We start from the raw sequence: 23,865 nt of genomic DNA, 5'->3' as shown, positions 1-23,865 counted from the left end.
TCACCAGAGTGCAAAGGGATATTGCTTTGTATTCTATTGCATCCCGAGGCAGTGCCAGATTAATATTACTGCTTGTTGTGCTATGTTTAAGTTTAATTCCATTTTAAATACTTTATTTCTATTTAATGTTGAGCATCATATTCTATATATCACATTTGTGGTGACTGTCCTGTAAGGACCAAATATCTGTGAAAAAGAATTAGTTGTTCATGAACTCAGAAACACAGGTCTACATCTTGATTTTTCAAAAAGTATGTTAATATATCATTTTTTAAAAATCAGCTGAATTAAATGGCATGAGGAATGAGTGATGTGGTCAGTATTCACAGGTTAATATTCACAGGGGATTCAAAATATAAATGAAAATTGCCAAAACAGTTGGTTAAGCTTATTGCATTCAGTCATTCTCATTAATCTGTTAATCTGAAAGTGCTGATGAGCCTGGACCTACAACAAGTTTTTCCTGCTCCATCAATGTGGTTAACAAGATGAAACTCATCTGTTATGATGGCAGATTTCTGAAACTTGTTGAGTTGCTACTGTGTTTCCACACTGCTAGTAACTGATGACAGAACAGTGAAAGGAAACCAGCAGCAACTTGCCTGGCACTCTCTTCTCCCATCAGTCTACCATAAAACACCAGAGGGTTATCCACAATGTGGATGCGCAAACCACCAAAAACAAGCTGCTGATCTCTCAGCTTGCCTTGCTCCAGTTATTGTTAACATGAGACCGACAGCGAGCCCTCAGAGGCAGAGATGCCAGAGCTATGAGATGAAACATAAAATAAATGCAGCTTTCAGTGACAATAGCCAAGTCAGACCACAAGATGGCAGTATTGTGCATCCTCTTTAATGTAGTCTCCAGGCTGAAGTGATTTGTCAAGTCACTAACTGGCTGTGGTAGATAGCTGCCCCTCCCTGAACCTGGTTGCCTGTGTAAAATCAAACACCTAGGCATGCAGACTGCTTCCACAAACTTCTGTGTAAGAATAAGTCACTCTCAGGAGCTCAGTGGATTACAACATGGTACACAATAAAGTGTGGTTGCTTACTCATCTACCTCGTCTGACCATCTGAAAACAGTCATCTTTGTTGTTTACAGGAAGATTACTTACCTTGAACCTTGCCAGATGTGATTTTGTAAAGCTATGGTCATATACTTAAGGCACTGCATAATTCAACAAGTAAAGGATAAACTGCATAATGCATCTATAACAACAACTTGACTTCATAGTAGAAGAACCTGGGTACCCAGCTTGCCCACCTGCAGTCCAGACCTTTGACCAGTTGGAAAACATCTGGTGTATCGTGATACAAAAATGTAAGAACTGTGATTGTTGAGCAGCTAGAATCCTTTAACAGAACAATATTCCTCTGCCAAAATTCCAGCAACTGGTCTCCTCAGTTCACTGATATTTATAGATCAAGAGGAGGTGGAGCTAAAGATAAACATGTCCTTGACCTAGCTTTTCTCAGTTTAAACATTTGATATAGATAGAGAGCAGATAGTCTGTCTTTCACATTACAGTATGTATCTGTAGGTAATATAAGCAGACATTCTTAGCTTTCCAATCCTCTGTTAACCATCTCCCTCTGTTGGCTTTTATTGGTGTCATTTGTGTTCGCAATGCTCTAATTCTCTGATTAAAAAGGCCTCAGTAACTTCCAGATTTGAATCTGATGCCATGTCTTTTTCTTTTTGAACTGTTACAGATTTACATATAACTTTACTACCAAAAAATTTACTTGTAACCAAGAAAAAAACAATTATCACATCATAAGATGGCATTGTAGTTGCTTCACCATCTTTCTTCACTTCCAATCTCTGTGGCACAGAGACAGTTGTTGATACCTTTGTTAACACCTTGTTTTAATCAGAATCCTAGGGTTGTGTGATGTGTTGCTGCCATGTTTCATTTCCACCAGTTCTTTAGAGTAATTTGTTCTGGTTTGCTACAATCATCTGTACCAGGTATAGAGGCTTAAGATATTGGTACCTAAATAGATAGGTTTACTTTTGAAAAAGATTTGTAATGCATTTATGAAGCTCTAGCTCTAGTCATTTGTTTGCCACTGTTTTTCTGTTCAGGAAGTGGCTCAACAATCCATTTGAATTGTTCTACTTTATTGCTCTTAGCTGAGGTTTTTGTAAACAGCTAATGTTTCCTGACATCTCAATAACCAAAAGCGCAAAATAGCAGCAAATCCTTCGTCAGATTTTGAGTTACTCTAATGTTTTAAATGTCAACCAACCACTTGATCACTGACTTTGACAATGTATATATGTAAAATAATTTGAAGGCATATGAATGTAATTTATTCATCTTAGAATTGTTTATGCAAGTACAGAAACTCAGAGTGCTGAAGATGCTTAAACAAGGTCGGATTGTATGTTGATATTAGGAAGCTTATAGGAAAACAGTAAGTCATGTAGTTTTTAGGTATAACATCAGTGATTGCCGTGAAATAAGATAGACTTGTAACAGTTTATTATCATTTTCATATGGCTTACATTCAAGAACAAATAAATGTAATAGGAATTATATTTGCATAATCAGAGTTTATATTAAAAGAGAATATATTCCAGTTAAAGTCTATATTTTACAGCATTTATTATCCATAACAATCTCTGAACCAATATGTGTAAAAGCTCATTTTCATCATCAGCCACTAGTTTGCATAGTCTCATAACATTCAAGTGAGCAATCACTGTGCAATGTCATAGTAATACTCTCGTAGTCTTGGCTCAACAACATTAAATCCAGGCCTCTCATTTGCCCTGGAAGACATGAAAATAACATGCAATAATCACAAAAGATGTCCATAAAACATAAACCGGTTTGCTGTTTGTTCAGCTAATGCCTTATGATGAACATGTTACTTACTTATATGTCCAGCAGGTCTTCATGAGCTCATACATCTCTAGTGGACACTTCTCTGGGGAGTCCATACGCTTACCACTTTCAATCATCTGCAGGACATCATTTCCTTTCATTCCCTGTAAGGAGTTAAAAATTCAGAACAAATAAGATGCCATCAAATAAACTGAAATGTAAAGGCATAGAGATTATCAAAGTCATAATTTTTCATGAAAGTAGTGGCATTTTTTGTTGCAACCATTATTTTTTAATAGCAATAAGAAGGTTAGTACATAATTCTAAAGTCACACACTAAGATCATTATGATACATGCAATTCATAGATTTCCTCAAATTACTCAAATGAGTACACATTACAAAATTATTCTATAAATTACAACTAAACAAATCTGAAACATTTGTTTTGTAGTCATTTAGTTTACATAAAACAGCAACTATAAAGAATAAAAATTAACAAAATAAAGGCTGCAACAGCTTTACATTTTTGCCTGTAGCTGCTAACAGTCTAAACTAATATTCAAACAAAAACACAATGTGTGAGTGAGTGAGGTTACATGTGTCACCATAACTCCTTATATTCAATAATAATAATACCTTGTATGGTTTTTGGCCATAGGAGTAAGCCTCCCACATGAGCACCCCAAAGCTCCACACATCACTTTTGGATGAGAACTTGAAGTAGTTTATACATTCAGGCGCGTACCATTTCACTGGCCACTTCCCATGACCTTTTGCCTAAAGGGAGAGACACGCATACATAACTAGTTGTAATTTCATGCCACACTGGTCATTTTGCAGCTTCAAATAACACAATGATTAGGACTGGTTCCTGGCAGTAGTGTTCATATTATGATAACAGATACAAGTAAGGCAGATTGATTGGTGTTAGTGTTACAGTTATTTTAATGCTTTACAGTAGGGATGGGCAAATCCAGGCCTCGAGTGCCGATGTCCTGCAGGTTTTAGATCTCACCCTGGGTCAGCACACCTGAATCAAATGATTGGTTTATTACCAGGCCTCTGGAGAACTTCTGTTGAGGAGGTCATTTAGCAATTTGAATCAGATGTGTTGGATCAAAGACACATCTAAAACCTGCAGGACAGTCCTTGAGGCCAGGAGTTGCCTACCCCTGCTTTACAGTAACACTTTCATTGAGATTGACTTACTTTTAAACAAAAATCTAAGAGTGTTGATGCATGCTCAATCGTGAAGATAAGGAAATCCCAAAAAGTTTGTGAGATTCTGTTCATGAGGACAGTTTTTTCAGTGGGATAAATATTTTGTCAGTCATCAAAGTGACTTCTTTAGACAAAATGTTTCTCTCACTGAAAACGCTACGTCCTCACGAACAGAATCAACTTTTTGGGAAAAATCTAAGACATTCATAGAGATGGACCATCAAGGCTTTTTGAGAGTATAAGGAGAGATGACGTGTCATCCTATTCCATATGTTACCTTGTAGTAGTTTTGATCCTCAGCAACAGCTTTAGAGAGGCCAAAGTCACTGATCTTGGCATAGTGCTGTGTGACCAGCAGTACATTCCTTGCAGCAAGGTCCCTGTGGACAAAGTTATGCTCCTCCAGGTACTTCATCCCCATAGACACCTGATGGACCAGCTCTGTGATATTCTTTATGGCCGTTTGCCTGGAGATGAGGAGTTGTTGTTCCTTTAACTCTAAAAGCCACCATAAACCTCACACAATATGAGAACTGTATTTTGAAATCTTTGATTTTTTTATATACTGTTATTTTGAAACTAAAACTTATAAATAACTTCACATTTAGAAAAAAGTGATTTGTCACTTTAATCTCCTAAACTGGAAAGCTTGTGGAAAGATCAAAATTGGATTTTTGATGAGTCGGTTGGATGGGTCCATTCCATTGTAGAATAACTCAAGTAACTTACCACAAAACAGTACCTTTATAAATAAAAATTCAGACTCTATCATAATGTACTTGCGTTAATGTGAAGAAAAAACAATGTTCAAACAAACCAAATTGAAGAAAGAGCAAGGCCAAGTCACAGTACATACTTATTTTTCTGCAGGAACTTGTGGAGGGGTCCCAGCTCAGCCAGCTCCATAACTAGCATGAGGTTCTCTGCTTCACAGATACCAATCATCCGGACAATATACGGATTGTCCAGCTGCTGCATTACATTGGCTTCCCGCAGCATTTCGTCACGTACTGACTGGTTGTTATCATCATTCTTCAAGACTTTAACTGCAACTGTCTTCTCTGTCCTGATATGCAACATGGATTAGTGTAAGTATTAATATGTTACTACAACAGAAATGCATTTTTCAGACATTTTGACTCATCCACAGTCAACATTCATCATCAGCAAAACAACATAGTGGTACGGATATCAATAGACACAACTGTCAATAGAGTAAACCAGTAAGACAAAAGCAGTACAGACTTGCATTCTGTATAAAGGGGGGTGCTATAATGAAGCCATCTTTTAATGACTGCAGGGACCTGCAGGTGTCCTGTGGACTTTGCTTGGGTTTGATTTGTATGATATGAGCTGTGTGTTTTTGGAATTTGAATAACCGATTGAATATTTCTTTGGGAAAACAATGAAACAAGATCTGCTGAACTCATATTTTATTTTTTGGGTTATATCAGTGAATCACTGACAAGTCACTAACTAAGTTTGCCTGCTGCAGTCAGCAAATCATAAATATCATTTATGATAGGGAGAATATTTTAAATTTGTAAGTCTGATCATTTAACAAAGCATTGTAGTGCAATGTTTGTATGTAGTAATATGATTTAATGTAGCATACTTTCTCATCTTGTAGGTGCCTTTCATGACGGTACCAAAATTCCCAGAGCCCAGTTCTCCATCCTCCAAGAAAAGATGTGAGCGATCCACTGTAGAACTCCGCAGTTCATCTGGATCCGCATAAGGACTCTCATATACCTCTGTGTCCATTGGCATGGCCTCTGATGAAGAATTCAACATGTCAAAATTAGGAAGCAGTGAAATATTAAATGAAAACATGTGAATTTGGATTTTACAAGTTTAGAATGTTCTCTAGCCAAAATAATAGCTCGATATTCAGGTAGATTTTCCCTATTCAGATTTATCATAATCTATCTGTCTACTATGGGCAGAAATCTGTGCCATCAGAAACTGAATTTGAATAGTCTACACTGTAAAATAAAATTCTAATATAAAAGTATTTTACTGTGTATTTTACTGTGTATTTTACAGTTTTGTACTGTTCTTCTAGAATATCATTAAATTTACATCAATAGACTGTGATTTCACATTTCAAATGTAAATTAACGTAAAATCACTGTAATGTAATAAAACATAATTTTCTTGTTTTTTAAATGTATTTGTCTGTACATATGCATATTTAGATTGTTAAAATACATTCACAAATGTATCATGATTTCACAAATATTTGTCCTTTATTTGAAAGATTGAACTGTTAAATTCAAATGTAAGGCTATGGAAAAATATATAAAATGATTCTTATAAACTTTTTTTACATCAAATAATTATTATTATCATTGCTATTTAGGGCGATCGTGGCTCAAGAGTTGGGAGTTTGCCTTGTAATCAGAAGGTTGCCGGTTCGAGCCCCGGCTCGGACACTCTCGGTCGTTGTGTCCTTGGGCAAGACACTTCACCTACTGGTGATGGCCAGAGGGGAATTATAAAGTGGAATTGTAAAGCACTTTGAGGGTCTCAAAAAGCGTGATATGAATGCAGTCCATTATTATTTAAACCAACTGTTAAGTGTATATTTCTGTACATTTAAGTATTATTATTCATATTGCCACATTCATTGACCTTGTTTATAGGTAATTTCATTAAATTGTTCCTAATTTAATGTTTCAAAGCACTTGAAAAAGGCAAAATCCCATGTAAAATTAGGGCAACAAATTGTATTTTCATTAATGGAAATAACCGTTATTTTTATGAGTAAGTTATTTTCTGTTATTTTACGGTATTATTTTGGCGCCCCAGCTGCCGGAATATTACTGTTTTTTAAAGATGTTTTTTCTAACAGTGTAGTATGTCCCCTATATGAAAGCATAAAACTGATTTTACTTATTTTTGAAAAACATTGTACTGGAAAAAATATTGAAGGAGTACTGTACCTTTAGCATCACTCATTTGAAAGTGAAAAGAAATGCATGTTTTAAATCAGATTACTGTAATCCAAAAAATCTGTCATTTCTGACAGATTCAAGTTAAAGTTCATCCTAATTTTCCTTGAAGACTGGTCATCTCGAGTTACATGTTCAGGGTAAAGGAATAGTCTTGGTTTTTGTTAAACAAAAACAATTAACATTATCCCTTGTCTTGTCTTATGGATATGGAGTCGTAGTGAGAGGCTTTCCTTTTTTGGTCTGGATCAGGTGACCTGGATGCTCTCTTGGTTAGGTCTAGTCTGCTGACAGCACTGAGTACTTTCCTTTCACTCTCTATAGATTCATATGCCAATATTGCATGTGATTATCTTTTGTCTGCTTGTGTTTTGTCCCGTTTGTTGTATGCTTTTGTTACACAGAGCAGCTACCTGAATGGTACTCACACAGAGGTCAGTTATCTTTTTCATTTCTTTACATCTTCATGATATACAACTCTGGATACTGTAGCTCCCCAGAAAAAAACCCTCAAATATACCAGGGAGTCTGGAATACTTGATCCCCTGGTATAATTCTCAATACACACCTTTAAAACCAATAACTAGTAAGCTAGAGATATTAAAATAATTACGTAGTCTGGAAAAATTTGCTTTATTGCTCACTGACTTTGCTGCTTTATTTAAAAATAAGCCCTCACAAAGCTGGAACATCTTACTATTCATCACTGGTTGAAGAAAATAAGGACAACCTTAGGTTTCTCTTAAGCACAGGCTGAAAAAAAGTTTGTTTTGAGCCAACCATTCGTTTAACCTTAATGACTTGATGAATTTCTTTACAAATAAAATTGTCACCATTAGAGAAATATTTCTTGTAACCATCTCACAGACATAATATTATCTACAGTTACTTTCAGTACCATTGGTATTCATTTAGAGTCTTTTTCTCCAATTGATCTTTCTGAGTTAACTTCCGTAATTACTTCCTCCAAACCATCAACATGTCTTTTAGACCCCATTCCTACAAGACTGCTCAAAGAAGTCCTGCCATTAATTAATGCTTGAATCTTAAATATGATCAACCTGTCTCTAATAATTGGCTATGTATCACAGGCCTTCAAGCTGGTAGTAGTTAAACCTTTACTTAAAATAGTAACGGTTTTTACCCAACTCTCTTAGCTAATTATAGGCCAATCTCTAACCTCCCTTTCATCACAAAAAAAATCTTGAGAGAGTTGTTATCAAACAGGTAACAGATCATCTGCAAAGGGAAAGTTTATTTGAAGAGTTTCAGTCAGGTTTCAGAGCTCATCACAGCACAGAAACAGATTTAGTGAAGGTTACAAATGATCTTCTTGTGGCCTCTGACAGTGGACTCATCTCTGTGCTTGTCCTGCTAGACCTCAGTGCAGCGTTCGATTCTGTTAACCATAATATTCTATTACAGCGATTAGAGCACGCTGTAGGTATTACAGGAACTACGCTGCAGTGGTTTGTATTATATATTTCTAATAGACTCCAATTTGTTCATGTAAATGGAGAGTCCTCTTCACACACTGAGGTTAATTATGGAGTTCCACAGGGTTCCATGCTAAGATTAATTCCTTTTACATTATACATGCTTCCTTTAGGCAGTATCATCAGAAGGCATGGCGTACATTTTCTCTCCAATCCAGATTACACCCAACATGACATAGAATCTATGCTAAATAATATTCACAGAGTATGGAACATGCACACGCAATTGAACAACAGTACATCAATATAGGGTTTGACAAAGGCAGTCTAAATAACTTACCTTTACCGGGTATCCTAGTTTCATAAGGATTGGAGTTATCTGCAGTCTTGGGACGAGATGGTCGGTTCTGTTATCATCAGAGGAGACAGTGTTAAAGAACATTCATTATGAGAATGCATGAAGTATAGCTAAATAGCACTTACTGCTGAAAGTAACCTGCAACAAGTGAACACATGATTTCAAAGAAGGGGTTTAGGACAAGTTTACAGTCAGAGGGTATTTTGACTCTCAAACATCTCAAGCATAAAATCTCAGAAAAAAATAGGAAGAAGACTGTACAAGATAAAAATGCAGGATTCAAAAAGGGAAGAAAAAAAGACATCCGATCCAAAACTTAACTGTAACAAAGCCAGGCAAAAACAAGAATAAAAAAGAAAAGGAAAAGAAAAGAAAAAATGGCAGAGGGATTTTAAAGGATGGAACATTACATGTGGACAATATTATCACAAGCACATATAGAAAGCTACCAAATGGCTGCTTGTGGTTCTATAATGTAATTGCACTGGGTAACCTCTGGATGGTGTTAAAACATAATTACAAATACACCAACTAAGATGTCACACCAATTCAATAAGCTTGTGTGCACTGACATCCATTATTTACTTGGATGTGAGATCTATCAGAGGGATTAGAAAGGACATAATTCAAAGGACCAATATTGCAAGAAAGAGTTAGTAAATAGAAATCCACATTCCATTAGTGAAGAAGTGCAGAGGGAGAAGGAAGGTGGAGGTTACACACTGCTGTGAGCAACTATGACTGAGGAAACAGGATGTGTGTAATGCACCTTTTTTATGCCGGGAACTTTACTGATGATGGTGAAAAATCCATCTGTCGCACTTTGCTAAAAATCAAAATGTCAGAGAGGTTATCATTAATGGTAATATTAAAACCATGCATGAAATTATTACAATAGGAAAAAGATTAATGGGAAAAATAGCTCCAAACGAGGATGTGTGAAGTCGTCTGACACACACATTCATCTACACATTACAAGAAACATTTCTATGTTAGTTTTACCATACAGGGCTTCCTGAAGAAGCCATATAATTCTAATAATAAAAAACAACCCTTGTCGTAATGGTTAATGGTAACCCATACAGGCTGACTGCTGAGGCCGATTTAACCAGCATTTCTGTTTCAGTTGAATGTATTAATGCACATAGATGGAACTTACAATGGCAGAACCAAGTCTAGGATGGCCCGGTGGAAGAAAAGGCCGTCCTATCAGCCCTGTGAACATGGAATAAGACAAATGTTAATCAGCTGTGTATACAGTGTTATAATTTAGAGTATTTTAGTTATTAGTTAACATGCAGTGAAATTTGCTTTCAATGAAAGTCTTGCTGTAAACACATTTCGATTAGTTGTGTTTGTGTTTCTTACCAATATCTCCATCAGGCCTTGGACAGGGCTCTGTTAGTACTCGCAAAAGACCATCTGGTTTGTATGAGTAGTGCTCCACCAGCTGTTTTTAAACAGAGGTGTAGGCAGAGTACACACATAAGTTTTACCACCTCACCTTGTAATACATTATACAATTTCAAACAGATTAAGATTGTTGAAATGTTCTAAGTAGCCCATAAATATAAAGCACACTGGGATTACCTGCCACAAGGTGTCAAATTTCTTGCCCTCTGGAATGGAGAGCTTGCCAGCCGAGTCCTTGTCAATACGATAATGCATGACTTGTCCTTCATGCAGTAAACACAGAGCATAGGATCCATTCGCATCTCTCTGCCGAATCCTTCACACAGAAAAAAAAAAGGGAGAATTGTTTGAAACAGTTTTTGTTTCTGTAGTTCATTATATACATATATACCATTACATATATACCCCCTGGCGACCGTGGCTCAGGGGGTTGGGAATCGCATCTGTAACCGGAGGGTCGCCGGTTCGATCCCTGGGCTCTCTGTCCTGGTCGTTGTGTCCTTGGGCAAGACATTTTACCCTACTTGCCTACTGGTGTTGGCCAGAGGGGCCGATGGCGCGATATGGCAGCCTCGCTTCTGTCAGTCTGCCCCAGGGCAGCTGTGGCTACAACTGTAGCTTGCCTCCACCAGTGTGTGAATGTGAGAGTGAATGAATAGTGGCATTGTAAAGCGCTTTGGGTGCCTTGAAAAGCGCTATATAAATCCAATCCATTATTATTATTAAATAACTACAAAAATGTTCACATCTGACTGCAAACTGTGAATCAGTGATTAGGTGGTTTTTCAACTCATCTGATAGCTATTATGGAACACAAAAGCAATGAATATCTTTTTTTCCAGTTTCAAGATGTATTAACATTATTCACGCACAATACTTCAAGGTGACAAGAAAAAATGTCTATAAATGTAAAAAAAAATCCTACTTATTGTAGAGTCTTTACCTTATAATAGAAAGCACCTTGAGGCAACTGTTGTGATTTGAGGCTATACCAATAATACTAAACTGAATTGGCCTAAAATCCTAGTGCTCATGAATGAACTCATGAATTTGTATATTTTTCTGTTTGTTTTCATTTATTTATTTTGCAAATTTACAACTTTAATTCAGAAAATTATGAATATTTTCCACTGCTGCGTCTGTATTGCTTTTTATTTATCTACGATGGCTCACTAAGCACAGTGAAACCAAATATTAGTCTGAATTTTCAATTGAGAAATCATGTTACCCCGCCTATTACCACATACTGTGTCAGATGTGATAAGTTGTGGCTAAGTGCATCTTTTTTCATAGACTAGCATTTTAAAAAAAAAAACTCATCACATGGAGACATTACAGTAAATAAGAAGTAAGGAGAACTAAACAGGAAGTAAAACTAATAGCCTGTGTGCTATTATCAATAACTGTGCTCCAGAATGCTATGTGTGCAGTATGTGATTCACTCTTAACAAAATTTCAATAAAATTTAGAGACATAAGCATAACATGATGATGTGTTTCAGTGGAAAGTAAGTTTCCTGCTAGATGTTACATGAGAGAAGGGACAGAACAGTTACATTTTGCCCTGCTGTTAGTCTCCCTCTTGTTTGGCTACTTCAGGAAGTCCTTTGCAAACTGCCAGAACGGAAACCACAGTGTGTTTGTGTGTTTGTGTGTATGTGTCTCTCTGTGTCTGTATGTGTGTGTATGTCTGTGTGCATGTGTATGTTCCTCTCTCTTTCTTCAAGCGAGACCACAGCCGCTCAACTGAAGCTTGAGGTTCTATAAATACTTTACAAACTTTATTCAGTGGTTTCAAAGCAAAAAAGACATTTTACGCATTTGACAAATGAAATGTAATAAGATGGAAAGGAAGCAATACAGTGCTAACATAGCTGTGTTTGTTTAGACTGCTTGCATTTGTAGAATTTGATGTATTTCACTACTCACACAGTTACTTTATAGTTGTAACCTAGAATTCTAAAATCTTGCTGTGTAGAGGGAACACAGCACTGTTCTGCTTGGGGTCTGCTGTTGACATGGTCTGAATCGCAATAAGTCACTATTGTTAATGTTTAGAGCATAAAACAATATAGCAAATTAATTATTGCAAACATCTGTTCAAGATCAAATTGAACAATCGTTGTTGGTCGTGTGTGTGTGTGTGTGTGTGTTAGTAACAATCAGCTTACAACCACTCTTTTCATTTGCAGAACCAGTATTAATTACATTACAAAACCATATTAGAAAATCATATTTAAAAAATACTTTAACAACGAACAAATTGACATAATATGTATCTTTCAGTCTTCATCTATTCTCCACCTTTTTGAGAATAAAAGTTACATAAGAGAACTACTCAATAGGAAATACTCAAGAGTTCTGCCCCAGAGGAAAGGAAATTTCTAAATATTTTCATTGCCCAACCGATTTCTCAGACACATAACTGAACTGAGTTTCGTGTCATTGTGAGATTTTAATCATTTGTTATCTCTGAAAGGCAGAAGCTCCTGGAGGGAAAAAAGCTACCCTCAACTTTAATAATTTCTTTGCTTTTTCTTTTCTCACTTCACTGATCTTGAGTTCACAGCTCTTGAGATAACACTCAGAAAATGCAACAAAAAAGGATGACACTGCACAATCTTAGGAGTTCTAGTTTCAGTCCTGTACTTGCCCTGCTTGTTCTTGTGTTTCTTCAGTATTTGGATGTTGTAAGTTGTCTGAGACTGTATTATTTTGCTCACTAATTTTGTAAAGCTGCAGATAATATTACTATTTTACTTTACTTTTGCTGCTCACCATAGTCTTTCATTTGTCTCCTCTGAAATAAACATATAGTTAAGTTAGGTAAAGTAAAGGTAAACCAAAAGCAAACCTCATGAGGTTATTAAAATGTCAAGTTCTGAGAGGATTTGGGTTACAGAATATTGTATGGCTTTCTTGAAAATAAATGAAAAGAGTCTGTTGATGTTGTCTTTAAAACAGTGAAATAAAGAACTGACTCAGTCCAATTCCAGGTGCTGTTGCAGTGTTGTGTGTATAATGAATTAATTTACTGTTTTGGCCAGACCTCAGCAATATGAAGTAAGACAATGAATCTGAATAAGACTTCTACTGTCATTGAAACAGCTGAACGTTTGAGTCTGATTTCACTGTTTTACAGGGTTAAAACAAACAAACAAACAAACAAACAAAAAACCCAAAAGCATCCTTTTCTGAATGAATTAATACATTAATATTAAATAACAAAGCAATTTACTGTGCATGAACCACTTATAGGTTTTGTCACATTTCTACCAATGTGGTAATGTTTTTTTTACTCTAGTTTATCCTATTTAGCAGTTAGGAATGCTATGAACACTATGAACATAGTGAACGTTAAACTAAAATATTTTTAAAATGCAAATGTAGTTGAATAATATTTTTTTACCAGCTAACTTCTTACAAAGTGAAGCTAAGAGGAACTGAAATATTAAAACCACATTAAACCAATGTCATTTGTTTGTAAAACAACACCTTGTTACATTTTTCAAGGTCTTTTCTAGTGCCATGAGGGCCATTTTGTCACGGGCAAGAATGTAGAAGTTCAGCACAAGAATCACTGTATGAAAAATACAAAAAAAAGCCATTTTAAAAGCAATTAGTCCAGAGTCAGACAGATATTTTAATATTTTGTCTTCCATCATGGGGGCTGTGGTTAAGGTCTCTTCAGCTGTGTCAATTCAATGCACACTATTTGCACACACTATCAGTGGCAGGTTTCCCAGCTAAACTTGCACAAGTGATTCATTTGATTGAATAGAAAAATTATGAATATAAATATGGAATCCTAAAGTCCATAAAGAGGTTTTCTTCCAAGCCATAACTCTAAATGCTCTTCAGTGACATTTTTCTACCCTGTCAGATAGAACTCAAATTCAATCCATGTAGTAACCGCAAGCAGTTCTTTAAAACTATGTTTTAACTGGTTTTCTAAAATTTATTGATCAAGACTAACAAAACATGAACAATCCTCTGCCTGAGACAATTATTTTTCAGACCAGAACCAAAAGACGCAGTGTAAAATTTTACCATGAGAGGGATGATATTATTCTTCTGGCTTTTTATAGGATTTTATACTACTGCCTGCAAACACAGCAAATAATTTAATAAAAAGAGAATTAATATAATACTTACAGAAACTTTCCATTTGCACGTGGGCCACTTTGAAGCCTGGGCTCAGAGTTTTCTCGTGTTATTGTTCCATGAAACCAGGGCATTCTTTCATGAGCAGTGGTAGCGATGAGCTTCTCCAGCTGAGGTCGCTGGCTGATGATGGCCTGCTCCAAAGCTGCACCCTGCAAACAGGCAACACACTTAGCTGTACTTGTAATATAAAGCTAGATTAATGCTGCCTATGTCCACCCAGGGCACACTCATAAAACTCACTTTAACAACAGATTTATCCAGGTATAATGGCTGACTTACATATTGCGCCTGTCTAAGAAGTGGTTTTGTACATACATCCATGTGCAATTGAGAACAAGAAGTGACGCACAAGCAGCAGAGTCTGAGGAATAGTTGAGATAACCATTTATCTGGGCGACCGTGGCTCAGGGGGTTGGGAAGTGTAACTGTAACCGGAAGGTCGCCGGTTTGATCCCCGGGCTCTCTGCCCTGGTCGTTGTGTCCTTGGGCAAGACACTTTGCCTACTGGTGTTGGCCAGAGGGGCCGATGGCGCGATATGGCAGCTTCGCTTCTGTCAGTCTGCCCCAGGGCAGCTGTGGCTACAACCGTAGCTGCCTCCACCAGTGTGTGAGAGTGAATGAATAGTGGCATTGTAAAGCGCTTTGGGTGCCTTGAAAAGCGCTATATAAATCCAATCCATCATTATTGAATTTTCAGTATGGAAGAGACAGAGTGGATACCACTATTGTTGTGGTGGAGATACTAGAACATCAACACAACCTGAGCTATCAGTTGCTATTTGGGCCTCCTGAAGTGAGCAATGCTTAAATGGAAATTTTGTTGATTCCCTTCAACATTACTGGGAGTCCATGATGGTCTTATCTGGTCTGGTCTACTAATGAGGACAATTTTTAAAGGTAGCCTTTTGATCAAGATATGGTAACACAGTAGCATTATTTAAAAGAAGTCAAAGTAACATTATTACCAAAATTGGAGACAGACCAAAGTGACTTTCCTCTGACCTTCTTTACTTCCTGCAGTTATATGCTTTTTCTAGGCCTAGGGTTTATTAACAAAATTTAATGTGTGTAAAATGTAAAATACACTTTTAACATCTCAACAATTATGTTGGTGACTTTTATCATAAATGTAAATAAAGCCCAAACTGCAAAAAACCATCATTTAATTTGCTATGGTATTCCATAAAGTTCTGACTTCTCATTTCAAATATGGTTTTCTTATATTATATAATAGAGCTGAAACTTACCTGCAGGTTCCAGGTCTGCTTTACATACTCCCGTATGAGTTTTTCCTTCAGGTCCTCAAACGGCCCAACTTTCGGCTGCATGTTCTTGGGCCTGTTACAAGGCTTCTTCAGCAGACACACAAGACCGTCTGGTTCTTGGGAATGGTAGTCGATCACATCAACGGGACTTCTGTAGCTCTTACCACCAGCAATAGCATACATGTCATTGGGCTGTCTTTCAATTGTGTAGTGGTAACAACGGCCTGCATTTGACACGGACAGTGCAAAGCCTCCAAGATAGTTTCGGCTTTGCCGTAGGAGGTACAGGCCATTGCTTAGGCCTGTCTGCCGCAGGTAGTCCTCTGCCTCTTCCCTGGTAATATTGCCATAAAAGAATGGCAATGAATTTACATTGTCAGCCATACTGGCTTTTGGTGAGTGGCTCCCTTTAAGGAAGTCCCTTCACAAACTTCTTCCACTAGGATGAAATTCACCTAAAAACAAAAATTGGAAACAAATAGGAAATGAGACAGATTTCAAGTAGAATTGCATGACATGATAAATCATTTAGCACTGAATCCCACAATCGAATCACAAACAATAAACAATCCCAGCATATGGTGACTGAAAAGTCAACATGTGTGATGATTTTCTTAGTTTGCAAATGTGTATTCCATTTTGTGTTTTGAGTCTTTCATAATGCAAAAATGGTGATTAGTTTCTGCCTGTACAGCAGTATTTTTGTTTCAGGGGAATTTTTTGTTTTGTGTTATTTTTAACTCTGTCTAAATTTGCACAGCACAGCTGCTCTTTTGCATGAAAACCAAAATCTGAAAAAACAATAACTTTAACCATTTGAAGCACAATATTTAAATGGCTCAAGCTCACTTTAAGTTCCCAGAAGACATGACGTGATAGTGTTTATAAAATTTGGATGCTTTTTTTTTTTCGTGTAGAGCTGTCTGCCTGCTTTGCAATGTAAACTAAAGCACATAAAGCAAGTTATCATTGGGTTTCAGCAGCATTGCTTTTTGAACTCACAAAGGTCATAAATAAGTCTGAGCTGTCAAAGGTTTTGACCATGTTTTAGCCATAAAGACACCACATAGACAGGTTCCTGACTTTTTCACCTATTATTGTCTTTACTGTGTTTTTAGGTTCTTATGTGGAACTAACCTGACCAAGTCACCAAAATATAAGGATTCATTTGCCTTTACTAACATTTTAAAGATACCAAAGTATATCCTGGACACCAACAAGCAATAGATCAACTTTGGGAAGAAAATAACTTTGACAAACCACTTCCTTCTTTGAGAGAAATATGAATCTATTTTAATGCTGAATGCAGACTGCAACTGAAAGTATGAAATTTTTTTGCTGGTTAGACAGAACCATTTCAAATTCAACAACCATTAATGTACACATAATGAAAACTAAAACTCAGCTGAAAAATTGCAAGGATGGTGACCTTAAAAACCTGACCATCATTGGTAGGCCTTTTTTTTTCAGATCACTGTGCACATGATCAGTTTCAGCAAGACAATTCCAGCTTTTCTTAAAGTAAAGTGACCACAGTGATTATAAAATGAAACCTTAGAGTTTGTCCTTGATTCTATTTGTAAATCAAATAGATAAAGCAGCATAATCCATTTGATATACATTCATTTTTATTCCTTGATTATTTCTTCGTCCTAATAAACATTTCAGAATTCAAAACAAATTACAATTCCTTGCAATCAGTTCCCAAATTTAAAGCTCTGGACAAATGTAGTCACAGAAACAATCAATTCATCTACAGTTAAATATATAGAAAAACATGGGCACTGATTTGTGTAATGCTAAAATTTTGCTCTTCTATTTGTTTTGTGACAGCTTTTTGCTCTTTTTATTTTATCAGTATTATATCATTTAAAAAGTAATTTCATCATTGCTTCACCCATTACCCATTAAGGGACTGATGTCCTCATTTTACTATAATGCACATGCAGTGGGGACCTCTTTTGCAACTGATAGTGTTTTTCTGCATTTGTTCCTAATAAATAACCGATTAAATAAAAGAATAAATAAATAAATACAAGGTTTAGACATTTTTTTTAACTGTTGCAGATATTAAGACAGTGCGCTGACCTTGTTTTTATGACCCCATTGTTCCATTTAACAGTTAACAAAATATTTTCTGTTTGTAATGCACAACGGTCTAACATTGAAAATAAAAATTTAAAAGGGAATAAGCTGCACATTTGTGACCTAAAATAAGCAGCTTCTGGTATTTCCTGACAATATCATCACACTACAGACCTCTTGAACTCTGCTCTCCTTGAGAATCTACCTTCCTTTCAGACTGTTTGATGTTATTTTTGATTGAGTTGTACTTTGTATTTTTTGTTTTCAATGAAATGCTAGTCACTAGCAGTTAATCCTTTTTAATCATTTTACTTGCTAAGCAGGAATGTACAAATAGCTTTCAATGTGCAGAAAAAACAATTAAATCTAGCATCCATGACTTCACACGTAGAGATAGATATATGGTAGAACAGCTACTAAATGGAGTAGGGTTTTCCTTTTCTTTAACGAAACACGAGGACTACAAATAAATTTCCCTCAAAAATAGAATTAATGTTAGAGTAAAAGCTGTCCCGGATCTCATGTCATAAATATGTCACACTAAAATGCTGTCACTGTCTCTGAAGACAGTTCAGATAGTTAACTGTAACACTTTTGTTTACAGATAAATTTGATGATTTTTTTTTTAAAATCCAAATTTCAGTACTGGGCATCCTTTAATGTGTCACACCCAAACTCTGTGGTGTCATTGAATGGCTTATGCAGTTGGAAAGAACCCAAAGACACGTGCCAGAAAAAAAAATGCTATGCTAGACACAATTATTTTTATTTCTTGATCAGTTTTTAGCTGAGACAGTTGTTTCAGTGAAATCATGCTGAGTATTTGAAATGTCTGGTGTTTTTTTTAGGCTCAGAAGTGGAATTAAGCACTTTGGTCAAATGTATTTTATTATTTTCCACAGCTGAAAAAAGATGCTAAAAGTGCCTCCTGATAATCTGACATCGTAGATAACACGAGATCCAGAACATTCTTTTCTCTTTTCTTTAAAAACACTATTAGAATGGTAAAATAAGAAAACAATGGCCAAATCACTTAAATGATTTTAAATGTATTATTCATTGAACATAATTATTACTTCCCAAAACAAGCACAGCAGCAAGTGACAAATGAACAAATGAAAATGATCTCACACTGTAGGGCAGATTTTTTTCTGATCAAAAACAAGTCAGCAGTTAGTGAGAAATGGTAAGCCTCGATAAGACAGTAAAAAAAGAGGAAGTATAATTATTGTCGTTAACAAGACAGTCAAATGTAGCTTACTGGTAAATTTTAAATAGTCGTTTTTGAAAGAAGACACAAAGACTACACTTACTGTAGATATTGTTGTGAACTAGTTCCACTGTTCAACTTCAGAGCCCAGTTGAGTTTTTCAGCCCTTCAGTATATCAACTTCCAACAGTCTGAGCAATACATGAACAGGTCATCTTAAATTCAGTCAGCTCCCTGACAAACAAAAAAAAAAGTGCTGTCAATATCTCATAAAACCAGGGAGCTTACACTCACGGGTATCCTGGTTGTGTTTTCCAGCTGAAGCAGGTTAACCTTTACTTTAAGTACTGACACACAGTAAAGCGGTGGAGCTCTGAAGCTTCCTCATTTCAACGACTTCCTTGACAATTTAACTCTTATACTTCCCTTTTTTTAATCTTCACACTGACCAACAAGACAACAGGAAATGATGTGGCAACACCAAAAACACAAATAAAATGTATAATTCAAATTCATCGTTAACTCGGGTGGAACGTGAATTTTTGGGGGAAATTACTGTTTGATATTTTCTTTCTGGCCTGTAAAAAATGTGAGATTATCTGAGAGAATGTACTTGTTAATTATAGTTCTTTTTCATCTATTTCTTGTATTTAAAAAAAAAAGTTAACATTTGGCTTTTTTTGGTATGTGCTATGATGTATTTCACATGTTTTATCATATCTCACAAATTCTAATCTTATAATGAATTTTAGAGCTGTTTTTTCCGAGCTTGGTGGGTCTTCAACATGTTTATGTCTGTCATGTTGTTCCATGTTATCTTAAATCTCATCATCTTTAGTTTTAAAAATTATTCTGGATAATATTATATAAATATTTCTTCATAAGTGAGCTTGGCTGTTACCTGCATGTATTTACTGTTATCTGTGTTCCCAATTGAGAGTTTTATGTATTTTTTAAAAACAGGTAATAAACGTGATACTTTGAGTTTTCTGACATCAACACTGAAACTCTCGATGTGTGTGTGTCAGTATAAAATAGCACAGGGTGGTGGAAAGCAGACAGGGACAGTCAGTCACTCGTGTTTACCACTCAGGAAGCGCCAGCTAGCTTTGGTGTGTGTAAAACTCGTCACATACTAAAACAAAGACACACATGCATGCATATGTACATCCTCAAACGTCCTTGAAGCTGCAAACTCTGGCTGATGTGGTCATGGCCAAAATGTTTCCAATCAGTTGCAAGTAAGCTGAAAATTGCACAAAAATGTAAAATGCATGAACTACAACTGTAAGGAGGTGGTGTGTTTCTGTAACTTTGTCAAGACCATTTAAAACATTTCCTTTCAGAAGTATAGCGTGATCACACCAAGTTTCTCACCTACTACTTATACTTACGTTTTTCTTCATCTCTAAAATGGGCTGGTTTAACTATCCTGTTTGACCTGTGGATTTTAATTGGAACCGAATGAAATATCAGTCTATAGTTTAAAACATTATTAAACAAGGATGTAAATTTATGAGGTTATGTGGTTATAAAACTCTTTGCTATGTAGAGTTATATCACAGACTCTTAATGGGTTATGGTTTACACACATAATGAAAACTTTACAGTACATTACAGTAAATCGTTTGCAAACATGACTAAATTCTGAATACATTTAATGCTCTACTAGACTGTAACTGGGTGGTTACCAAAATAATTTGAAAACACAGTTATGCATGAAAATCAAAACACAGAGCTAACTACTGTTTTAGTACTTAGTACCTTTATTTATCATAATGATCTTTATCTCCGCTTTTTTTTTCTTTCTTTACAATTTGATAGCACATATCAGAATGTATCTAAGTGAGTACAAAGGAAATTCAAGAGTGTTTTTGAAGTTATTGAAAAAATACCAGTCATGATTAAAATGAACAGACATTTTTTTTTTTCATCAAGAAAAGGCTCGTTTTTGTTTTGGGTTGCTTTTACAATTTCAGATAGTTATAGCCAAATAAAGAAGGATTTTATTTAAAAATAAAACTGTGATGTTACAAGTATAGAAAAAAACTCTGAATCACTTGATCCTACTGCAGTAATCTCTGTGACTGGGTCTGAGTAAAAGTAAAAGAGAGAAGGGCATGAAAGAGATTGTGTAACACTGACATTTCAAGCTAAAGTTGTTTTATGCAGATTTAACTTTAACTTCAGGGCTAAGGAGGCTAAGGTTTCTTTGGAGTTGATGCTCAGGGGAATGGAAAAAATCTCAACCTATGATGTCAATTGTACATTTAGTGGTCTTTGTACTGTAACCTTATTGCAACTATGTCAAACTTATGTGTCTTACCACTGTGGAGGAAGTGAACTGACTTCACTTTCTCAGCTGTTTTTAAACAACTTTTAATTGTTGCCTTCTGGGTGTAAATTAAATATTAAGAGTAACATTTAAGTGCTTGCATGTATCCAAAACGGTCAGGTAATACAAACGTGACTTCACCAGTACCTTCTGAAATGCAGTGACATACACATACATAGCTTTAGTATGCATTCTGACCACCTTTAATTTTAGTAACAGTTGGGAGAATTTTTTTTAAAGGTTTTATTTTGAAAGTTTGATTATCAAAATTCTGATAACATAAGCATCACTACTGGAAGATTTCATTTACCTATATACCATATGGCTCCACCTTGTGGAGAGCCATACCATCTCAACATTGCACAAACCTCATATATGCTAGAATAATGATGTATACTTTTTAGATTAAAAACCATCATACACGTTAGCACTACACTGAAAAAATAATAGTGCACACTCGGTTAGCTTAACATGCTATGGTTATATGATCTATAAATACCACAAAAAAAGCTCAGCTTAAACCTTTAAATGTTTAATATCTGTCTAAAATAGTAATGTTTTAACCAGTACATCTGAACAGTGACATACTCATATTCTTCAGGTTGGTCAGATAAAAATAAAAATAAATTTAAAATGAACTGGCAGCAGGTCTCTACTTTAAATATAAATAGTGTCTACCACTTGCTTCTTCTGATGGTTTCCTAGTGTACTATCAAGTATCTTGTGTACTTTTCTGTATATTATTTTAAACTATACTTTCATGGACAAGTGCTAGTGTAGGTGTGCTTAACTTTGTATATGGCATAAATGCTTATTGAGTTCTTCTGCCTATGTTCACACTGCAGTAGAGCTGCCGTATTTATGTTGCAATTATGTTCTCCTTTTTGTTTCCATCAAGTTCGTGTTTTCTATAATTAAATATTCTCAAATGGTGTGTTGCACCATGTCTTAAAGACTTTTCTTTCCTTTTCTGTTCAGGCATCTGTATGCTGCATATTTAAATGATCATTATTCATCATATTATTTTTTTCTTATAGTCATTTTACTTTCAGAAACAGATCAAAGAACAGTGTTTCTTAAGAGCAGTGTTGATCATTTATTCCCAACCTTTTTTTACTGTCTCACAACTTGATTTTAAATGTTTAAAAAAAATTATAGATGTTTACTGATTTACCTAATCTAACTCCACCTCATCCAAAACTGATCCACACCTTCCTTTCCATAGAATAAAAATAAATTGCAAAGACCAGAAAATGCAATAGTAAAAGTGAAAGAAAGAATCTTAATTTGTTACATCTGTAAGACAAAAAAAAAAACTTGTAACTAAGGCAAAAACAGGAGAAACATGACCAAATAAAATGGAGAATGTGTAAATTGACCCACAATATGATCAATATCAACATCAATATGATTACCATACCGTGTTCTTACTATGACTCTTGTTAGTATTCTCCACAAAATTTCCCTTAATTTTGTTACTTCTGTATCTGTAACACACACACACAACACACACACACACACACACACACACACACACACACACACACACACACACACACACACACCAGAACAAAAAAAAAAAAACCCAAGTGGGCCATTAAGACACAACTGTGTCATACTGTGGTATAAACGGATTATACAGAGAAGCAGCAAATCATGCGCAGTGGAGGAGCCCACAGTTCACTTCTGTTACTGCTGAACACAAGCTCCATTTTTACATTTGTAACGTGTGTTCTGCTAAAGCTAAACTGTGATCCGTGCCTTTTAATCATAAAAATATCCTTACATATGCGACAGAGCATAGCGAATAATATGCTTGCCCCTGCAACAGAAGGGTTCACGCCAGTGATCTTTTGGGACACGCCTCTGTGTCACATTTTATCCGCATCATTTGCAAGGTTTAATTCCTGTCCTGGGACATTATCATCGGGTCAACTCATGTTTTTTCTGTCATATAAATTCTATCTAAATGAAGCTGTTACAAAGATGCGGCGAAATGAATCGATATTTGCGGTCATATACTCACCCTCTGGAGCACAGTCCGTTTATCTTATTCATCAGTCACCCCATTGCTTTTATTCTGTTTGGTCGCCTATAACTTTAACATCACTATGCTGGATAAATTTGATGGCGATCTGTGGACACAAATGTGGTATCCTCGGAGCTCATCAGTAGCATCCTTACTGCTTTGAAATATTTACAGATGCAGAATATGAGCTTCCGGAGCCTCGCCATCCCTGGATCACCTCCTATTGGTCCATACCACAAACACATGCAGTGATTCTGCCGACCTAATGCCCCCTTATTCCCTGAAGCAGATCATCTTGTTGTCAGAGTTAACAGGCATATCCGTCATATTTCTATCAGTGTATGCAAAATCGACCAATTCATATCTGTTTAATGTCAAATTTGTTACAGAAGTAAATTGAGGTCCATTCAGCATGCAGTAGACAATGTCGCCAGCAGGTGGTGATGTTGCTACATAAGGGTTTAATTTTCTGCTGCTTGCGGATAGTTTTTCAGATAGCGCGTGTGCGGCTGTCACTGCCTCTAAAACAGGCATGCTTATTTAAAATAATCTCTA

General features: G+C 35.9%; 1 protein-coding gene across 4 annotated transcripts; it reads right to left on the bottom strand.

Annotated features, from left to right (window-relative positions):
* Nucleotides 1–2,296: 2,296 nt before the first annotated feature.
* Nucleotides 2,297–23,506, bottom strand: syk (spleen tyrosine kinase). Of its 4 annotated transcripts, XM_040037054.1 has the most exons (16): nucleotides 23,308–23,506; nucleotides 22,702–22,768; nucleotides 20,341–20,387; nucleotides 15,634–16,106; nucleotides 14,375–14,535; nucleotides 10,398–10,536; nucleotides 10,176–10,257; nucleotides 9,967–10,022; nucleotides 9,577–9,633; nucleotides 8,790–8,856; nucleotides 5,675–5,834; nucleotides 4,916–5,125; nucleotides 4,337–4,526; nucleotides 3,475–3,615; nucleotides 2,888–3,000; nucleotides 2,297–2,781 (listed from the first exon to the last, which is right to left on the bottom strand). In XM_040037054.1, exons 4-16 carry the CDS (start codon nucleotides 16,033–16,035, stop codon nucleotides 2,709–2,711), a joined length of 1,851 nt encoding a protein of 616 aa, XP_039892988.1. In that variant the 5' UTR covers nucleotides 16,036–16,106; nucleotides 20,341–20,387; nucleotides 22,702–22,768; nucleotides 23,308–23,506; the 3' UTR covers nucleotides 2,297–2,708. The 4 variants fall into 4 exon arrangements, with proteins under 4 accessions (XP_039892988.1, XP_039892986.1, XP_039892987.1 ...); XM_040037052.1 differs by lacking the exons at nucleotides 20,341–20,387; nucleotides 22,702–22,768; nucleotides 23,308–23,506 and adding exons at nucleotides 19,050–19,137; nucleotides 19,235–20,272; XM_040037053.1 differs by lacking the exons at nucleotides 20,341–20,387; nucleotides 22,702–22,768; nucleotides 23,308–23,506 and adding exons at nucleotides 19,050–19,137; nucleotides 19,241–20,272.
* Between the last annotated feature and the right edge of the window lie 359 nt (nucleotides 23,507–23,865).

This window comes from Simochromis diagramma, unplaced genomic scaffold (assembly GCF_900408965.1).
Source record: "Simochromis diagramma unplaced genomic scaffold, fSimDia1.1 OVJJ01000330.1, whole genome shotgun sequence".
Taxonomy (NCBI): Eukaryota; Metazoa; Chordata; class Actinopteri; order Cichliformes; family Cichlidae; genus Simochromis; species Simochromis diagramma.
This window is presented reverse-complemented; position numbering and strand designations above follow the sequence as displayed.

Excerpts from the sequence above, each read along its gene's own strand:
- syk (XM_040037054.1), bottom strand. The coding sequence starts at position 16,035 with ATGGCTGACAATGTAAATTCATTGCCATTCTTTTATGGCAATATTACC. Across the intron at positions 10,537-14,374 it reads CGTGCAAATGGAAAGTTTCT|GATTCGGCAGAGAGATGCGA; the intron begins GTAAGTATTATA and ends TTCTGTGTGAAG. Across the intron at positions 4,527-4,915 it reads AAGTTCCTGCAGAAAAATAA|GCAAACGGCCATAAAGAATA; the intron begins GTATGTACTGTG and ends CCTCATCTCCAG.